This window comes from Polypterus senegalus, chromosome 3, assembly GCF_016835505.1.
Source record: "Polypterus senegalus isolate Bchr_013 chromosome 3, ASM1683550v1, whole genome shotgun sequence".
In the NCBI taxonomy this organism is placed as follows: domain Eukaryota; kingdom Metazoa; phylum Chordata; class Cladistia; order Polypteriformes; family Polypteridae; genus Polypterus; species Polypterus senegalus.
Genome location: NC_053156.1, coordinates 34,114,735 through 34,136,378, shown reverse-complemented (window position 1 = coordinate 34,136,378; position 21,644 = coordinate 34,114,735). Strand labels below are relative to the sequence as shown.

The window sequence follows — 21,644 nt, the reverse complement described above, 5'->3', positions numbered from 1 at the left end:
TGTGCCATTGAATCAGTGGGGAAAATTTTCTTCATAGTTGTCGGGGACCTCTGATATCAGATTCTCCACATGCGGTCCAAAAAAAAATCACAGTCATTAGCAGAGAAAGTGGTCTGGGCTCCCAGTGAGGTATTTTATGCTGTGCAAGCATTTCTAGTCAAATCATAATTAACAGGAATATATCCTGTGAGAGGAATTACCTTCCTGTGGAATCGGTCCCTTATTTGGTGCGCAGGACAGAAATTCGCAAGGTGAACTTTTGTTCTATGTCTAAATGCATATTTGAGTGGTTTTATTTTGAAAAAATAAAGACTGTCTTGTCGTCCGTGTGCTCTATAATCATAGCAGGTTAAGTCCTTTAAACGCGGGCTGTCAGGAAGTCTTTTGCGCATGCGCCTCTTTGTCGCCATCTTGGCTCCAGCTGCTTCACTTTCATTTCTGCAACATTGCATCATGGGAGAGCCAAAATGGCCACAGTTTCGCGGCTATTATAAATAATGCCTCGAGACGATTCCTGCGTTTTGTTTTCTGGAGACTAATGGCTGCGTTATTTTTTAGGCGGGTTGCTGGGATCTCTGGAGCCTTGGCTGTTACTGCCGGAGCTTATGGAGCTCACGGTGGGTTTACTAACAATCTGAAAGTAAATTCACAATATTTTTAAAGTGTACATTAAAAAAAACTGCAGCATCTTTCGAAAAGAAAGAAAATAAGCAACAAAGTTCGCAAGGTTACTGAGGCCCTACCTGCGGTTAAAGTTTAAGGGAAGTAAGGATAAAAAAAGCTCGTTAAATAGGCAGCTCGATGAATGTGCGTGTTTACTTTTATATTATTGTGTTTATTCATGCATTTTAACTGTGGTAACTAAAACTTAGGACGGATGGGGATTAATCGATACATATCTCCAAAGTAATGACTTAATTAATGTTACATTAAAAAAAGAACAAGCTTTAATTTTTAACAAGTATAGCAATAAATGATTCTCTACCATAATGGCAAAAAGTTATCAAAAATATTGTCTGTATTTTTAAAAGGTTTATTTTTTCCTTTTAACACATTGCAAGTCTTACGAAGGAAATGTCGAGACCGTTACATTAATTTTATCTTTGCATTGGTTGCATAAATGATCGATTGTATGCAAAATGTTTTTGAACACTTAGACAATGCTCTTTTTCATGACAGTAAAACCAGCCGCACACACCTGCACGAACATTTATATTCCACTGATGTGCAACCACTGTGATGCCTATCCATGTAAAACGCCACATTCTCTAGGTCACCTGCTTTCTCACTTTTGTTTATGAACTCTCCACCTTAACAGTAGTTTTGTGTTTTATAGCGTGAATGTGAGTTTCTAAGTCACGGGCAACTTGATTTGCGGCCGATATAAGCGTACCAGCTCTACAGGTCCGAAACGCTGGTGTTTCTGTTTGAACACTTTTATTATTTATTTGGTAGATGCCTTCGTTCAAGGCAAGTCATAATACATACAAGAATCATTAGAAGGTGTAAGCGTTAAAAGCAACAGAGAACAAGACAAAAAAAACAGCAAGAGGATATGGTACTCCTACCATGTAAATTATACTTGCCCCTAGACTTGAGAGTCAGGGTCCTAAACTCTTTGTTAGTACAGTATAATGGTAGTTATCCAGTAGAATAGAAACTAATCGGTTCTAAAAATGTTTAATGAAAGTCACGTTTTTGAAAGATGATTAAATTGGGTGCAGTTTGAATAGCCAAGGGATGATCGTTCCACAGCTTTGGAGTGAGAATGGAAAAGCAAATGAACAATTTTGACACCTGTTCTTGTGACAAGATCTGGTGCTGAGTTGTCATGCAGAATAGCTATTTTCCAACAGAGTCCAACTACCATACTTGTTTTTTCATTAGGAAAAAAATACCTCTGCTTTTCATAGCAACATTATTTATTTGGTACGCACAGTACAACTTGTATACTGCATGAGAGCCCTAAAAAGAGTTAGGCATTGTGCCTGTTGTTTCAGATACGGGCTCCTGGATTAAGTAAGTTTGAGAATATTATTTTTACTCATAGTACTTTTGAAAGATCACTGGTCAGCATTCTGTCTAGAATATATGAGTTTAATTGTTTTGTGCCAAAAATATTAAATGAAATATATTTAAAATTTTCTCTGTTGTGTAAACTGTTCTTCCCCTTGTGCATTTATTTCTCTATGTATTTATAAATATTTAACTTTCTAATTTAATTATATTAACAAAAAATAATGAACTCTAGCTTGGAGTGTAAAACTTTCTACATTAAGGATGCACAAAGCAAAAAAAAAAAGGAAAAATAAAGGTTGATCAATATACATATTTAAGATGCTTCCGGAACAATGCAATTTCTTCAGCTAATTCTGTGTAATTTTAAGATATGCAAAAATTCTGTTTATTGGAGACTTGTTAATTAGTCTGTGAATTTTACAGAGAACACATACACATATTTTTAACCTGGCCTTTCTGTTCAAGTTTTGGGGGAGAAGGTGCCTGTATTTGAAGTATTGCGAAATGTTAGGAAACAGTTGCATATGAGGTGCCACTTGATCTAATAATGTTGGGTTTCCTTTATTCCTGGTAAAACACATTAAAGTAGTTGTACCAGAATGTCTCTTCACTTTGAACCAAACAGCTTTAAAGATAGCTTCTTACATCATAAAGTAGGTGCAGTGTATACAAAGGGAGAAGATGTTACTTTCTTTTATACTGGCTCAAAATGTCTTAATTTCCTTTAGGGACTGATTTTTTTCTTCTTCTAAGCTTAGAATGGTTTGCTTGTGTTTTCGTAAGTGATAAAGAGTGGGAAACTAAAGCACCACACATACATGGGTTCACAGATTAGTGTGCTGTATATAGTAAGTTAACATCAGGCTGATAAATTAAATACCACTAAGCTGAATTATTTTAAGTATTAAATCATTTGGTATATTATTGTAAAAATGAAAATTGTATTTTTTCTTGAATATTTATTGTTATTACTCAGATGCAATTCATTTTCCACTTGTTCACTACGTAATTATAAACTCCTCTTTTGTGCAGATAATATATATTGAGCTTCATGGGGAGTGCCTGTTAGAGTGGGAACAATAAGATCATTATTCTGAAATAGAGTGGAAATACTCATCCGTGATGAAAGAATATTTCTTTTGCTTCATCAAGTTCATTTGTTTTCTCTTTTACTTTTCAGAGAGGTTAGGAATTGTATAGCTATTTAGGAGCAGATCAGTATAAACAGATTTTTTCCTTTCCAGAAGCAACAGAGGTTAGTGCCTGTCCCAGTAGCACATTGCACAAAGCAGGAACCACACCAGTAACAGATACCAGTCACTGTAAGGAACCCTCATAAATCCATACTGCTTTTTCTGTTTGGATTAGAGGTGCAAGTTAACCTAACAAATGTGTATTTGGAATTAGGAGGAAAAAATAACTACCAGGAGAAACTTTATACAAAATGCAGATGTGGCACAGCTAATTGAGCCCAGATCCCTAAAGATAACCACTCTCAGTACCATTCTGCCTTACTATTTTTAATCCATCCATCCATTTTCTTTACGCACTGTGTTTATTATAAGGTCATGAGGAGCTGAACCCTATCCCTACAGCACCTAGTGCATTGCAGGAATCAGACTATTGCTTGCCACAACAATGGCACATTTTCATACATGAATGTAGCTTAAAATGCTTTACACTTGTAATGGCAAACATAGTCACAAAAAACTACAGTAAAAACCGTTTTTATACCACAATCACACAAACCACCAGGCTAAGTCTGGCAGTACCAATTTGGAACCAACAGTCAGTCTGCCCCACATGTTTTTGAAATGTGAGAGGAGACCTGAGTGTACTGAGGGAAGCAAATATACAATCTCTATGAAGACAATAATTGACTGCACATGTCACGACGACTGCTGCAAGCAGAAAGGCTAGCAAGAATTGTTTCCATACCTCAGGAAAATAGTACTGTACCTGTGATACATTGTATTATTTACAGTTTACTTAATTTGACACAAGCATCCCTCAGAAATGAGGAAAGCATATTTCCTGAAAAATGAAAATTTTGCTAGTTCAAATGAAAAAGTGGGTTATTATTTTTTTAATTTATAAACTAAGCTTCACTTTAGAATGCAGTTTCATGTGATTGCGGGGAAAAAAAAACTTGACTTGAAAAATACCAAACTTATCCTTTAAACTCAGGGCTGCACACTGCACCATTGTTTTGCTTGTCATATCTGTTGGTCTCTCATTTTGTCTGCTACCTTTACACATCTATCAGCTTCTATAGTGCTTTTTATATCTATCTGTCAGTTTATATGTTGCATTTCTATTTGTCTGTTGTGGGTGACACAGTGGTGCACTTGTTAGTGTTTGTGTGCTGTAGATTCCTTGGATTGAATCACCTGTATGGTCACTGTGTGGTGTTCGCACATTATCTTCACACTAGTCTATATAGTTCATCTGGTTGTCAGATTTTTTTGCCCACATCCCAAAGATGTCGGTGTCACTATAGTTGGTGGCTCTAAATTGGTCCTGTACAAGTGAATGTGTGCATTACTTGGCCCTGTGATTTAGTGGTGCCAGCTCATGGTTGTGTCCAGTGCAGCTGTTAGAGACTGGAGTAAGTGGGTTTGAGAAGTATGGATGCCCCAGCATTATTGTAAAACAAGGTTTTCCCCATTACTGTAGTATGTTATATATTTTCTATACGATATTTTAATGCTGTAGATTTTTCGAAGTTCGAAGGCAGTTCCAGATTGAAAGAAATGAATTAGGCAATAGGTGAATATGTTGTACTTAGACTTTTAGTAATACTAAAATGTAAATTAATTTCCATGCTCTATCAGCCCGTCTCAGCGTTAGTTCATTTTAGTGCCTTTGTGGTAGACAAGGAACTTGTACAGTTATTTTTACTATAGTTACCAAAAACCATTATGAACAGATATTCTGTCAAATTCACCAGGGCATTACCGGTACAAATTATTTCAGTTCAGTAGTATATGTTCTTTTTATTTATTTTATTTTCTTCAAAAATACGTATTATATATGCAGGTAAATATAACATTTCTATGTGCCTTATGAATAATATATATGTAGTACTGAAATGCTTGCCTTTATAGTTATGTTTTAGCTTTAATTTACTGTGATGTTTAAAATATTAATGCATTGAAAGCCTTCAAATACCTCAAAAACAAGTAACATTCTTTTAAGTGTGTCTACTTGTATTTTTAGAATATCAGATTTGCAAGTTACTATTTTACATGGAAATGACTACCAAGTGACATCTTGAATTTAAAAAAAAAATCCACTATTCCTAAAATGGCCGATGGCCGATTTACTATTGTTTACAAAGACGGTATTTGTGGATATGCAATGTTTAAAACATTGCTGTGACAGGACTTTTTTTTTTTCTTCATTTGGAAATTAATTTTCAGTTTTATGTTTTCTGCATAATGCAATTTAGGAGGAGATTAACATAAATTTAAAATTATTAAATCAGATCCACAGTGCTGGAATGATTAGCAATGCTGTGTCATAGCTTGTTCATGGCCCAGTTACTGTATGGTTCAGTTCATTCTTGAATGGTGTTTATCACTGACTACTGGTTTAGAGCATTTACACATATTTATACTTACTCAATAACAGTTACTAAACTGTTATCAGATGATTCAACACTTGCTTATATAAACATGCAATTAAGTTAAATACAACTTGATCACAATAATTAATATATCAGGTCATCACAATAGAAAGTCCCCACTAACATAATAATTCAGCTGTGGCCATGAGGCAAGGAAGGAGATGAAAACAAACTCGAGTTGTGTGGTGTTTGCTTGTGCAACATTTGATAAAAGTTTCACTCTTCGTACCTAATTTTCCATTATCAACACTAAGATAAACACCTTAGGTTGACTGGCAGTGTCATTCGTCGAGTGTGTATGTGTGCTAATGAATTTGTCTTTTGAACAAGTACTGTACTTTGTCTTTAGTAGGCTTCTTTGCCTTGTTCTCAAAATTGCCAACATAGGCATTGCCTCCCAGTAATCAAGTTCTGGACTAAATTGTATAATAAAATGAATGGATTGATTTTTCAGTCCTTTTTACCATACATAGATGAAGAGTGCTTTAAGTGTTGAAAAGCAGCTAGTAGCACTCTTTAACAAGCTGCAATGAAAACCTGCAGCCAAGTCCATCCAGGGTGTAAAGGAGCCTCAATGCTAGAGAAAATTCTTGAAATGTAATGTGACTTTGTCGAAGGTTCAAAAGCAGCTTACCTAGTTATCTTCATACAGATTTTTTTTTTCTTATTTACAAAGTACTTTAAACACTTTTCTGTTTTGAACCGTTTGCATTTTGTCTTCTCTAGGTTTTCGAAGGAGTGACAGGGACGAATACCTAAAAGAGGTAAAAAAAAAAAGAAAAGAATTCCAATCTAATTCTACAGATTAGATTTCAGACAATGATTGGTTTTCATCTTTAATGTGAATCTGAGTTATTAGATATTTTGTAATCTGCTGTAAAGTCATGCTTTGCCTTATTGCTATAATTTTATACTAGAAAGGAGAGAAAGAATTGTGCTCGGGCTCTGAGACAACTGTAAATTAAATTGGGTCACTAATAATAGCTGACCAATCAACACAATAACACAGGCCAAAATAGTTAACAAAAATGATTAGAAGTGGCAGCAAAGATAAAAGCCCCTATTGATTGACTTAGCAATCTGACAAGTGGATAATTAAGTCCCAAGTAAAGACTGAGGGGGGATATACCGTTAAAAATTCAAATTTCAAATGCCATAAAGATCTTAGCCTAATTTGCTGCGCCTGCTAGTTGCCTCTTCTTGTCAGCAAAGAAGCTGTGGAACTTAATTAGCTGTCTTTCCTGTTCTGGTTTGAATACTGGAAATGGCTGACATGAAAAATAATAAAGATAGATCTCTGAAGTGAAGGAACTGAAGATAAATGATTACTTTAAATTAAAAGAATGAACCTGCCTAACTAAGCTGTGAAAAATGAGTGTGCCGTGCTAAAAATATCGCTACAGAGTTGTTGATTTAAAAGTTAGGTAATACCTTGACAAAATGTAGAACAGGTGATTACAAGCTAGTGTAGTGAATAAATATAGTTTATTGCATTGGTTCTTAAAGTTAGTCTTGGGAACCTTTGTGGCTGCAGTTTTTTGTTATAACCAACTTCAGTTTTTATCTGGATTGCTAACCTATTTAAGCAAATTATTTTCCAGTGTCTGTCTATTTTGAGGCCAGTGTAGAAATTGCAGAATAAAATTGTCAATAGTGTGTACCAAGCATTTATATATGTAACATGGATATAATTTTGTGTTTTTTGTATTTTTTACATCTTGGTTTTTAGGGTTTTCCTCATAATCATGATTTTCATTCAGCTTTTCGAGATGTTGTGTTTGTTTAATCCATTGTTACTATTAAGCACGACATTAGCAAGACTGATGCTGAAGTAGTTGCAGTATTTCAGCATTCAGTGTTGTTGGCCTGGGTGTCTGCTGTGCAGTACCTAATGTTGTCATTATTAGGATACAATTAAGGGAACAAAGCATACAGAAAATAGGAAGATTATTAGAAACAGAAGAGAGAAGCACCTAAAGCAGTAGCAAAAGCACATGTATTTGCAAATGTCTTTAAAATGTAAAAATGGCACCTCCGTGCTTTTCTGCAAAAAGAGTTTAAGGACAGGTAAAGAAAGACCACTGAGAAAATGAGCTCAATTAGAGGTAGAATACTCATTAGTTCTGAAACAGCTTGGGGAAAATCTTGTAGCCAAATGGGGTTCTCTGGACTGAATTTAGAAATCACTGGTATGTTTTAATAATACAGTGCTAATTAAGGTTAGTTTAAAATATTTTGATATGAAAGTATTCTTTGTGTTCCCACACTCATCTTTTTGATAGGTGTTTGTAACATACGTTTATCATACATGCTTAATAAAATTCAGAGTCATGAGGGATGCCAGAGCCTATCTCAGCAGCAGCAAGGTCATAATTAATCCTGGGCAGAGTGCCAGTCCACTCTGAGACTCTTATATGCTTAACTTTCTATTCACATTTAGAAACACCGATTAAACGTAGCCCTTACATCTTTAGGATGTTGGAGGAAAACCTTTGCAAACATGAGTAGAATGTGTACAGGCGGTGGTTAGATGTGAGATTTAAATCCTGGACACTGGATCAGTGTGGGAGCAGCACTATCATTTCAACATTTTTTCTTTACAATAGATAGATACTTTATTATTCTATTTAAATCATCATAATGACAGAATGTAGAAATTTTGGGTATTAAAACTTTCGCACAAGTATACTTCTATTTTATGATCTCTCAAACGATAGAATATGAAAATGGACCTAACACCTTAGAGCAGACAAAATAGTTTATTTATGGTAAGTTTCTGTGACTGAGTATTGTGCTTCCTGTAAGGTCTTAGACGTGGAATCTAACATTTGCTTAATTGCTTTAAAATGAAATTAATGTTTTACTTGGATTACCAGACCTCAATCAGTGCAGTTTATGCCCAGCAATGGGATTTGTTTTTAAGTGTGATCATTAAATTGTAACATTTTAAAAACCATGTTTTTATCATGAATACGATAATTGTTTGCTAGCATAGTTCAATAATATTTGTTTTTCTCATTTTTTTTTTTTTAAGCTTTATGAGACTGCTAACAAATATCACTTCTTGCATAGTCTTGCTCTACTTGGAGTGCCCCACTGTCGAAAACCTTTGCTGGTATGTATTAAGGGTAAGACTGGAAGTTGAAATTCCAAAAAGTAGTATTCTTATGAAAAATATGATAACTGTTATAATGTTGGTAGTGGAACATAAGTTCATGAATGTCTCTGAACACGTACAAATCGGGTTACGACCAAAAAGTTTGCCAAACTTTTGCCTCTGTTCCGGACCACGCACTCAGTTGACGAACAAGCCAGTTTCCCTTCCGGTTCGTACATGCCGATGATTTCCGCACGTGTTCAGTCTCTCCCTGTGCATTCGCTGTGAACTCTTTGTGCTCTATTTTGTTTCCCTTCTGATTTGTACGCGGCGATGATTTCTGCACATGTTCAGTCTCTCCCTGTACTGTACATTGTTCTCGGTGAATCACGCAGAGGGACTCTCCCTCAAAACTGTAACCTCCTCTCAACCCAGGTTCCTCCTGTGGTATAGCGGGTCCTCAGCTCCCGTCAGAAAGGCCAGTTTTAATAAATAATCACCGCATTTGCAGCTTAGCGAGGGGGCGTGGTGGTGTGTGGCCGAAGCGGTTCCTGAGGAGTTTATGTGGGAGTTTCCCATCTAAATGCACAGGTGTGAAGCGGTCTGCATCTGTAATTGTTCCCAGGAGCTGCTGATTACCACGACTACCATGCCTCTTCATAAATAGAAGCACAAGTCAGCTAAAGGGAAAAAGAAGAGAACAGGAAAGAATGGGAGGTTGCAGGAGAAGGCAGGAAAGAGAGAGAGAGCAGGCTCGCCTGGGTGTTTGTCTCAGTGTTATTCAATGTTTTTACATTTAGTTTACTATTACACTGTGCATTGTATGGTATCATTAACTACAGTTGTCCTTGAAAGTTTGTGACTCCTTTACAATTTTCTATATTTCTGCATAAGTTTAACCTTAAACATCATCCGATATTCACTCAAGTCCTAAAAGTAGATAACAAGAAACCAGTTAAACAAATGAGACAAAAATATTATACTTGGTCATTTATTTATTGAGGAAAATGATTGAATATTACATTTTTGTGAGTGGCAAAAGTATGTGAACCTTTGCTTTCTGTATCTGGTGTGACCCACCTTTGCAGCAATAACTGCAACTAAACGTTTCCAGTAACTTTTGATCATTCCTCATTTAGCCCATTCCTCCATACAGAACAGCTTCAACTCTGGGATGTTGGTGGGTTTCCTCACATTAACTGCTCACTTCAGGTCCTTCCACAACATTTCAATTGGATTAAGGTCAGGACTTTGACTTGGCCATTCCAAAACATTAACTTTATTCTTCTTTAACCATTCTTTGGTAGAACGACTTGTGTGCTGAGGGTCGTTGTTTTGCTGCATGACCCACCTTCTCTTGAGATTCAGTTCATGGACAGATGCCCTGACATTTTCCTTTAGAATTCTCTGAAATAATTCAGAATTCATTGTTCCATCAATGAAGGCAAGTTGTTCTGGCCCAGATGCAGCAAAACAGGCCCAAACCACGATACCAGCACCACCATGTTTCACAGATGGGACAAGGTTCTTATGCTGGAATGCAGTGTTTTCCTTTCTCCAAATATAATGCTTTTTCATTTAAACCAGAAAGTTCTATTTTGGTCTCATCCTTCCACAAAACATTCTTCCAATAATCTTCTGGTTTGTCCACGTGATCTTTAGGAAACTGCAGACGGGCAGCAGTGTTTTTTTGGAGAGCAGTGGCTTTCTCCTTGCAACCCTGCCATGCACACCATTGTTGTTCAGACCTTGCCGACTATTACACGCCTTGCTCTTGGAGTGATCTTTTATTGGCCGACCACTCCTGGGGAGGGTAACAATGGTCTTGAATTTCCTCCATTTGTACACAATCTGTCTGACTGTGGATTGGTGGAGTTCAAACTCTTTAGAGATGGTTTTGTAACTTTTTCCAGCCTAATGAGCATCAACAACTCTTTTTCTGAGGTCCTCAAAAATCTCCTTTGTTTGTGCCATGATACACATCCACAAACGTGTTGTGAAGAGTTCACTTTGATAGATCCCTGATTTTTAAATAACACAGGGTGCCCACTCCTGATTGTCATCCCCTTGATTGAAAACACCTGACTCGAATTTCACCTTCAAACTAACTGCTAATCCTAGAGGTTCACATACTTTTGCCACTCACAAATATATTCGATCATTTTCCTCAATAAATAAATGACCAAGTATAATATTTTTGTCTCATTTGTTTAATTGGTTTCTCTTTATCTACTTTTAGGACTTGAGTGAAAATCTGATGATGTTTTAGGTCATATTTATGCAGAAATATAGAAAATTCTAAAGGGTTCACAAACTTTCAAGCACAACTGTATTTTTGTTCTTAAAAATCTTTAAAGAAAATATATTTACATATAGTTCGTATGGTCTGGAACGGATTAATTGTATCTACATACAGTCCTATGGAGGAAATTATTTTGGGTCGGTTCCACTGTATTTTGTAGTTACATCTGAACATAACTTATTCCCAGTTCAGTTCTAGCACCATGCAAATATTTGAGGTGTGCATATTTGGAAATGCTAAAACAATTAATTTTGTTATTACGTTAAGTAGTTTGGTACGTTTTGAAATGGTTAGTTGTATCAGAAAAGTAGCCAGCCAAGGATCAGAGTTGTTGCCTGTGGTTCCTCTGTACATAAGCACAAAACAAGTATTTTGGTACATTATTGCAACCCTAGTATCAACATTTATTTTGTACTTGTCTAATACTAGTTTACTCTAACATTGCCAAGACTATTGTATGTCGGTTGTAAATAGAGACTGTTGTTTTACACAGCTTAGTTTTAACAGTAGTAATACATTTTATTTATATAGCACCTTTCCCATGCTCAAGCCACTTCACAAAGTCTCAGAAAGAACAGCAGGATATATGTAACATTGGATACAAATGTTTTCTCCATAGAACACTGAAATGGATGAATACAGGATATACAAAGCATTACACAGAATTAAAGATAATAAAGCAGAGTAAATTAACCTAATTCAATATTAGAGGAATGGCCTGATCAAATAACATAATTTGTGATATAACATACACACACATTATTCTATGCATCTAGACAGATAGGTAAACTGAAAGAAGTGGTGAATGTCAGGTTAAGTTAAAAGCCTTCTGAACAGTGTGACTACTGTAGTAGGGGACGCTGCAGCCTGTCAAAACTCAGACATAATAAAGCCCAAAAACACTATGCTCAAGTAAAGGCTTTTTATTGAGCCACAACGCCTTCTCTACAAGAATAAAAATCAATAAACACGTCAAGCACAGTTCTCCTTCCTCCTCCAAGATCGTAGCTCACTGCCTCTTGACTCTGACACAGTCCAAATGAGGCAGTGGTCTCTCTTCTAAAGTCGACCCAGGTACTCCTTCCGATCTTCTCATTAAGTCGTCCTGAGCAGTTCCAGATTGTGTGAAAACCAGGGCAGTCCTCCCCTGGCAGTGCCCCCTTTTGGTACCCAAAGAACCAGACAGAGTTGCATTTCTGGATTCCATTTAACAATGCATTCATGAAAAAGTGTCCTAATCGGGTTTAGCTCTGAGGAACGTGGCCACCTGCCTTGTGGGGGAATGACCTGCTCCTTGTGAGCCCATTCTCTCCATCCTTCTATTAGGGCCTTTTTTCCGGATATTAATTGTTCTGTCATCCCAACCAGGGTGCCTGTCCTTCCTTCTGGGCAATCACAATAGTTGAGTTTTTAGTTGATTTTTTTTAAATAATTAATTGAATCAGCTGATCTAATTTAGGGAGGTCATTCCAAAGTTTGGGTGCTATACCGCTGAAGGCCCTATCACTCATAGATAGATAGATACTTTATTAATCCCAAGGGGAAATTCACATAATCCAGCAGTAGTATACTGATACAAAGAAACAATATTAAATTAAATAGTAATAAAAATGAAAAAATGAAAAAGCAGACAATAACTTTGAGTTATGTTAGCATTTACTTTTATTTTATTTTAATTTATTTTACATTTTCATAGAGGGCAGGTTAGTGTGAGGCCATAATCAGAAGACCTTAGTGGGCAAACAGGAGGATAGCAATGGAGAAGGGCACTGATGTAGTCTGGTGCAAAGCCATTTAAAACTTTATAAATTATTAATAGAATTTTATATTTAATCCTATATGACACAGGGAGCCAGTGAAGGCAAAACAGGATGGGTATTGTGTGCTCGCTGTTGCTGGTCCATGTAAGGACTCTTGCAGAAAAGTTTGGAATCAACTGGAGCAGTGATATAAGATCTGAAGCATCTGGCAGTAGGATGTTACTGTACAATAATCTTTGCAGGATGTAATAAAAGTATGTACAAGTTTCTCAGCATTAGAAAAGGAGAGTAATGAGTGAACACAGGATATATTATAGAGGGCTTCCTAATGTGGTCTTTGTGAGTGGAATAAGAAAGGGGGGAATCAAAAATGACATCAAGATTCCTTGCAGAAAAAGAATGTCTGAAGAGATCATCATCAAGAATTTTTGAAAAGGAGCTAATTTTCTTAAGCTGAGCTTTAGTGCCAATTGGCATGACTTTGGTTGTGTTACAATTTAATTTTAAAAGAGTTCTGCTCCATCCTAGTTTTAATTTCACTGAGGTAAGCTGTATGCTGAACAAGCTCCGAAGAAGTTTCACTTTTAACATTGAAACATAGTTGAGTATCATCTACATAAAAAATGATAACCCAGTCCAGAGCTACAAATAATATATCCAAGGGGAAACGTACAGATACAGAAGAGTGAAGGGCCGAGGACAGAGCCCTGAGGAACTCCTTGTATGGCTGCCCTTGAGCTGGATCTGCTGTTGCCAAGGCTAGCAAACTCTTGCCTAACAGTCAAATAGGACTTAAACTACTGGAGTGCAGTGCCAGAAATACCCAGAATGTTCTCCATTCTGAACAGTAGAATGTCATGTCTGACAGTTTCAAATGCTGCACTGAGGTTTATCAGAATTAATGTGCTGGTTTGTCCAAAGTCTGCTGCCATAAGCAAATCATTAGTTGCCCGAAGCAGAGACATTTCACAGCTGTACTGCGCTCTGAAACCAGACTGAAAGGGTTCCATCAATTTATTAAAAGTTAAGTAATTGTTGACTTGGTAGGCTACGACACCTTCAAGAACATTTGACAGGAAAGGTAAATGAGAAGTAGGCCAACAATTTTTAAGATTGTCAGCATCAAGACCAGACTTTTTTAACTTTGGGATTACTGAAGTGATTTTAAAAGTTGCTGGCACAAAGTCAGTGTCAAAGGATTTATTATTAAAGGTTGTTAAAATTGTTAAAGGTCTTTATTATTGTCGTAACAATCTTGATTATGGCATGAAGGCAGGATTTAAGAAGTTTGGTGGAGGTGGGTGTCCAATACACAAGTAGTCTACTTCATCTTACAAAGCACGTCATTAACAAATTTAGAAAAGGAGCTGGATGGAGTTCGAAGACAGAGAACAGTATAAATGGACGATGGATTATTGTTAGTTGAATTATTTAAATTTTTAATTTTATAACAGAAAAAGAGGAGGTACTTGGGCCAGATGAAGGTTGAAGTAGTTTATTAACTACAAAGAACAAATTCTCATGGTTATCATGGCCACTTTCTATTATTCTGCCATACTGCATGTTCTTGGCTGCACTTAGTGAATCCTTTGTCAGCCTTTTGATGGTGAAAGAAAGCCCGGACATGCACAGCGAGGGCCTGCCTTACATGACATTCTCTCAAGGTACCAGCCTGCTACTTTCATAGCCCATAATTCTGATTTTACCATGGAGCCGAATGCTTAAAGGAAACCTCCTTCTGTTTTAAGGGAGATATTATATCTAGTTTTGAATGAAGGGCAGAGTTATAGTAATCACCAAGACTATCTAATGGAATAAGGGAAGAGAGGAAAAGATCAGAAATGTATCCAACAAGGATAAAGGGACAGATATTTTTAAGGTTTCTGAAAGAAATTTGACATTTACAGGAGGGAGTGGGGAGAGGCAAATATACAGTGAAAAGTACTGCTTTATTGTCAGAGTGGTCAAAATCACTGCTATAAATGTTGCCGACAGATAAGCCAAATGTGCAGATCATGTCTAATATATGACCACCAGAATGGGTGGGAAAGTCAACATGTTGCACCAAGTCAGAGCAGTCCAGAAGGGACAGGAATTAATTTATCAGTTTAGTTGCATTTGACCAAAATTTCTAAGGTTCTCAAGCTTTATGTTACTTCATAGAATAATTCAAGCACTAGTGCAACATGTGTTCAAATAATTCTACATTCCAAATATCTTAAAAAGCTTTAATAAATTCAAAGCAAACAGTTCACACAAAAATAGAGAAATATATTGATATTACAACTAAAAGCAAAGTTCATGTTTAAAGAAAGTTCTGTTAAAGCTTATTTATTTCATTTCATTTCTCTCTCTCACGCTCTGTCATACAACTATACTTTTAAATGTTCATATGTTCTTTAAAGGTTGTAGAACGATCAGGAGACAGTCAGAATGGTCATACAATTATATGCTGATGCTCTATTTGTAAACTGATGTAACTGTTCATGCTTTTAATGAGACTATTTCCAAACGGGCTTAATTAATGCTTTGTTTTTATAGGAATAGCTAAGAAAGTTATATTTCATGCGAAGTTATATTGGGTAAAAGATTATACCATAATGTAAGTAACTACCAGTATGTGAAACTAACATTCTATTGTAATTAAGCAAATATGTATGTGAATTTTACATTAACTAAGATTGGTTCTTATGCTCAGTTTAGTTGTAGGAATGTTGATATGAATGTTGAACTTGCCAAGAAGAATGACTGCATATTCAGTCAGATCATCTAGGTATAATGACTATCGGCCCGTAGCAATGACTTCCACCATCTTGAAATGTTTTGAGCAGCTGGTTATGCAGAACACTAAGTCCATTCTTCCCCCCCCCTCCCATGACCCATTTCAGTTTGCATACAGGTCAAACAGGTCCATAGAGGATGTTATTTCTACTGCTTTCCATCCAGCCCTCACCCACCTGGACTCAAAGAACTCCTATGTGCGAATGTTGCTTTTAGATTTTATTTCAGCATTCAACAAAATCATTCACCAGCAGTTAATACAAAAACTCAGCCACTTGGGACTCAAAAACTCTCTCTGCAACTGAGTGCTGGATTTTCTTACAGGGAGTTCACAAAATGTGCAAATCGGCAATAACACATCTAAGACCATCATGTTGAGCACAGGGGCCCCACAAGAGTGTGTGCTCAGCCCATTGCTCTTTACTCTGCACACCCACGATTGTGGGTACCAATCTATAGTTCCAATCACATTGTCAAGTTTGCGGACAATACAACTGTGTTCGGCCTATAGAAACGAAGTGAGCTAATTGGTCCAGTGGTGTAAAGACACCAACCGCTTCCTGAACGTGGGTAAGACTAAAGAGATTGTGGTCGATTTCAGGAGAGGTCATTCACAGAACACCCCGACCATCGACGGTGTACTGTAGCTGTGGAAAAGGGTGATCAGCACCAAGTTCCTGGGGACATACATCTCCGAGGACCTCTCCTGGTCAGATAACACCACATCACTGGCCAACAAAGCTCAAACCCGCCTCTACTTCCTCCATAAACTGAAGAGAGCACAAGTTCCACCCTTTATCATGTGCTGTTTCTACCGGGGCACAATCAAGAGCATCTTTACTAGCCGCATCCCTGTGTGGTATGGAGGCTGCACTGCCTCCTTTAAGAAGTCCCTGCAATGCATAGTGGATCTAGCCAGTAAGATCATTGATGCCCCACTGCCCTCCCTCAAGGATATTTTCCACACCCGTAGAGCCATCAGCATTGCTGGTGACTCCTCTCACCCCTTACATTCCCTCTTCAGCCCCCTTCCTTCAGGGAAAAGGTACCAGAGCCTCCAGGCCAGCTCCACAAGACTGTCTAAACAGCTTCATCCACCAAGCTGTCAGGATGCTAAACTCTGTCCACTATTTTCCCCCCTTGCCCCCTGCCCCTGGACTGTATCAAGAGTCATTATCTACCAAGTACCCTACTTCTGCTGGTATTATATAAAGACTTAATATTACATCTGCTGCTAACTGTTTGTCTTTTTGTACATCTCATAAGCTACTCTACTGTATAATGCACCTTGTCACTTTTTACTGTAAGTGGCTTTTGCACTACTGATTATTGCACATTTTACTTAGATTTACTTTACAAGTTCTAATTTTATTTATCTTATATGTTATACTTATATACTTTTTTTTTAATATATATTTTATTGTACTACGAAGATGAGAGCGAAACAGTATTTCGAGTGAATTGACAATAAAAGGCAATTTGATTTGATAAGAAAGGCCCATTGTATTTTGAGGGATGATCAAGAACAACAAGTGAGATAGGACCAGGTTTCATTATTAGTTTAACACTAGTTTCCCTGACAAATTGTCATTCCCCCAAACACCCTATTATATATAAAGATGTTTACATGCATGAATATATGTGTGTACATGTGTGAGAGAGAGAGAGAGCAGGAAAGACAGAGACAGATTTGAAAACATTTTGCTGGGAAAGTATACAGACTGTGAAGTCCAAATATTGTTTTCAAATAAAGATGTTTTTCACAGTCAAGCAGTTATATTTGATATAATAAATACATTTCATTTGAGTAACAGCCTGTGTAAATTTGTTAGTTGTAAAAGTTAATGCTAAATGACACATTATGTCTGTGTGCTGTTATAATTACCTTGGCATCACATGAGTGTGATTGTCACAACAGTAAAACCTCACATTCAAGCTTTTATATTTGATATAATAAACGCATACATTTGATTTGCATCTACAAGATCTAATATTTCTTATTTTGTCATACATTTATACAGATGGTCGTATGGATATGTTTGCAAAAAAAAGTCTGTTATCGATGGGCAATTGGCATCGTGATAAAGATATACAAGGTTCCTCCCGTGTGTTTAGGAACAGTAGTATGTTCATGGGGAGCAAAGTTTTTCACACTTTTAGGGAAATTATAGAGCCAGACACTTAAAAGACAATAGGCTGTCAATTTGGATTCTTTTGACGTTTAACTCAGATCTAACAATTTCTGCAACCTGTCCTCCTTGTCTTGAGCTGCAAGCCTTTGTGAAGTAAACGTATCCGGATGTTGTCTCCTCCCCGAGAGATATAAAGTTGTTTGGTTTTTGCCAAGCTTCTGTTAAGCATAACATATCAAGGTTACATTATGTAATGAATTTTGGTAGCACCAGTGCTTTGCCATTAAGAGATATTGTGTTAAGCAATGCAGTATTAGCTAATGAAGGTTTGTTGTGCACAGATCCACAACCAGAGTTTATTCTAGCATATTGCGAGTTTGACACACTGGCACTCTTATTCCCAAAGCCATGAGGAGGGTGGCATATTCCTGAAAAAAAACTGCTGGTAAACTTTCCATTTGCAGCCCTGCCATGTCGGTGACCTGACCCGCAATGTAAATAATTCAGCACTGCAAAATACCAGTGTCTTTTAGGACATTCCAGTCTGACCATTTGCTCTGGACAAGCTGTTTAATATACAGGATTTTATCACAAGAGGCAAAAACATTTATCTTCCAGTGTTTCCTCCTACTCACAGAAGTCAGACCTGAGGATCTCCTTTAGTAATCAAGGTAAAACTTTAATATCCAACAACAGTAACATTTATTTCGGTAGCACATTTTCATGCAAAGAATGCAGTTCAAAATTTTTTACACGATATCAAAGAAAAAAAAAACAAGAAAAGTAAAATAAAAATATATAAGAATAGGAATTAATAAATTGCATACCAAAATTAAAATACTGGGGGGAAAAAAAAAACCGACAGGGGTTCCAAGATTAAAATGGCCCCCAGGCCCCATTGGGCATAATTCCTTATGTTCAAATAAAAATATTAAGGCAAATCAATCATCTTTAGAATTATCTGTAAATGTTTCTTCTAAGCATGGCTGCTACTGAACTAATTGAGCGTCCGAGTATCCTATTTTTGGAGATTCAGACTATGAGAATAATCCCATTGAAGCTGTCAGACTCTTACTCAATAGATATAATTTATAAAGTCCACCATTTATTCACACAAAAAATGTTGTTAAAGTGTCAGTTTAAATATTTTTCTTATATTTAAATAAAATACACACATGAACACACATACTTATGTGCTGACTTACAGCTCCATTTGGCACTGTCATATTCGCCATATGTTGGGAACAAAGTGTTCTGGTCATTGCAAACCAATCTTCGAGTCTCTGCTGTCACATGCTGTGTCCATTAACACTAGAGTCCCTGGTTTGTGTTCACCATTTCATGCCTTGCATTTCCTGTCATCCTACATTTACCCAGATCGTTGTAGACACGGAACACACATGACATGTATGTATTCCTAATAATGATACATTATTTACCCTTTACAATTCCAGACACCTGCCAGATAAACAGACTTGAGCTCTGAGAATTTTGTGGCTCACTTCGGCTATGTTGGTGGGGGATTGGATAGGTGGCTGCTTGCACATTTACAATACAAAGATGCTGATGAAGAGGTTCGAAGGAATTTAAGGTAGCCCTGCATTATGACTTTTTATGTAGGCTTCAGGGATTGTAGTATTAACAGAGAGGCAGCTCACAATTAAGAATGTAAGAGCGTGCTGGTGGCGGCATTTTGCGAGAGGAGAAACGGAGCAGGGTCACTACTTAACTGCACATGAGCAACAGTCACAACCATTCTGGGCAACTAACCAGTGGCGACATCAGTCACAATATATACAAATGTGCTCATAAGTTTAGTTTGGAAAATATAAGTCACCATGCAGAAAGCTTTCTTTCTAATTAGGGAGTGTGCTCAGGTGAAACAATTTCCATCCATCCATCCTCTTCCGCTTATCCAAGGTCGGTTCGCGGGGGCAGCAGCTTGAGCAGAGAGGCCCAGACTTCCCTTTCCCCGACCATTTCTTGTAGCTCTTCCAGGAGAATCCCAAGGTGTTCCCAGGCCAGCCGGGAGACATAGTCCCTCCAGCGTGTCCTGGGTCTTCCCCAGGGCCTCCTCCCGGTTGACCGTGCCCAGAACACCTCTACTCTGAGCCCCTTCCGGATGACTGAGGTTCTCACCCTGTCTTTAAGGGAAAGCCCAGACACCCTGCGGAGGAAACTCATTTCAGCCGCTTGTATTCGCAATCTCGTTCTTTCGGTCACTACCCATACCTCATGACCATAGGTGAGGGTAGGAACGTAGATCGACTGGTAAATTGAGAGCTTTGCCTTACGGCTTAGTTCCTTTTTCACCACGACAGACTGATGCAGAGCCCGCATCATTGCGGACGCTGCACCGATCTGCCTGTCGATCTAACGCTCCATTCTTCCCTCACTCGTGAGCAAGACCCCAAGATACTTGAACTTCTCCACTTGGGGCAGGATCTCTCCCCCAACCCTGAGAGGGCACTCCACCCTTTTCCGGCTCAGGACCATGGTCTCGGATTTGGAAGTGCTGATTCCCATCCCAGCCGCTTCACACTCAGCTGCGAACCGATTCAGAGAGAGCTGAAGATCACAGCCTGATGAAGCAGGACAACATCATCTGCAAAAAGCAGTGACCCAATCCTGAGTCCACCAAACTGGACCCCCTCAACACCCTGGCTGCGTCTAGAAATTCTGTCCATAAAAGTTATGAATAGAATCGGTGACAAAGGGCAGCCATGGCGGAGTCCAACTCTCACTGAAATCGGGCTTGACCTACTGCCGGCAATGCGAACCAAGCTCTGACACAGGTTGTACAGGAACTGAACAGCTCTTATCAGGTGGTCTGGTACCCATACTCCCGGAGCACCCTCCACAGGATTCCCCGAGGGACACGGTTGAACGCCTTTTCCAAGTCCACAAAACACATGTTGACTGGTAGTGCAAACTCCCATGCACCCTCCAGGATTCTGCTAAGGGTGTATCAGAAGTCCCCAGGCTCTGCTTCCTCATTGTAAGGCATGTTAGTGGGATTGAGGAGGTCTTCGAAGTACTCCCCCGACTGACCCACAATGTCCCGAGTGAGGGTCAGCAGCGCACCATCCCCATCATATACGGTGTTGACACTGCACTGCTTCCCCCTCCTGAGATGCTGGACGGGGGACCAGAATCTCCTCGAAGCCGTCCGAAAGTCGTTCTCCAGGACCTCCCCAAACTCCTCCCATGCCCGAGTTTTTGCCTCAGCAACCTCCGAAGCCGCATTCCGCTTGGCCTGTTGGTACCTATTAGCTGCCTTCAGAGTCCCACAGCACAAAAGGACAACAGCACAACAGTCCGGTAGGACTCCATCTTCAGCTTGACGGCATCCCTCACCACCGGTGTCCACCAACAGGTTTAGGGATTGCCGCCACGACAGGCACCGACCACTTTACGGCCACAGCTCCAGTCAGCCGCCTCAACAATAGAGGCACGGAACATGGCCCATTCGGACTTAATGTCCCCCACCTCCCTAGGGACATGGTCGAAGTTCTGCCGGAGGTGGGAGTTGAAGGTACTTCTGACAGGGGACTCTGCCAGACGTTCCCAGCAGACCCTCACAACACGTTTGGGCCTACCAGGCCTAACCGGCATCCTCCACCACCATCGAAGCCAACTCACCACCAGGTGGTGATCAGTTGACAGCTCTGCTCTCTCTTCCCCCGAGTGTCCAAGACCTGTGGCTGCAAGTCTGACGACACGACCGCAAAGTCAATCATCGAACTGAGGACTAGGGTGTCCTGGTGCCAAGGGCACATATGAACACCCCTATGCTTGAACATGGTGTTCGTTATGGACAATCTGTGACGAGCACAGAAGTCCAATAACAAAACACCACTCGGGTTCAGATCGGGGGTGCCATTCCTCCCAATCACGCCCTTCCAGGTCTCACTGTCATTGCCCA

At 38.6% G+C, this 21,644-nt stretch overlaps 1 protein-coding gene across 2 annotated transcripts in view; it reads left to right on the top strand.

Moving 5' to 3' along the window:
• The first annotated feature begins 490 nt into the window (after window positions 1-490).
• tmem256 (transmembrane protein 256) overlaps window positions 491-21,644 on the top strand; it is a 61,536-nt gene continuing 40,382 nt past the window's right edge. The window contains exons 1-3 of one of the 2 annotated variants that reach the window (XM_039746930.1): window positions 491-617; window positions 6,374-6,411; window positions 8,682-8,762. In XM_039746930.1, the coding sequence (XP_039602864.1) occupies window positions 539-617; window positions 6,374-6,411; window positions 8,682-8,762 (198 nt within the window). In that variant the 5' untranslated portion in view covers window positions 491-538. Of the gene's footprint in view, window positions 618-6,373; window positions 6,412-8,681; window positions 8,776-21,644 lie in introns of both variants that reach the window. The other variant, XM_039746929.1, reaches the window with a different exon arrangement.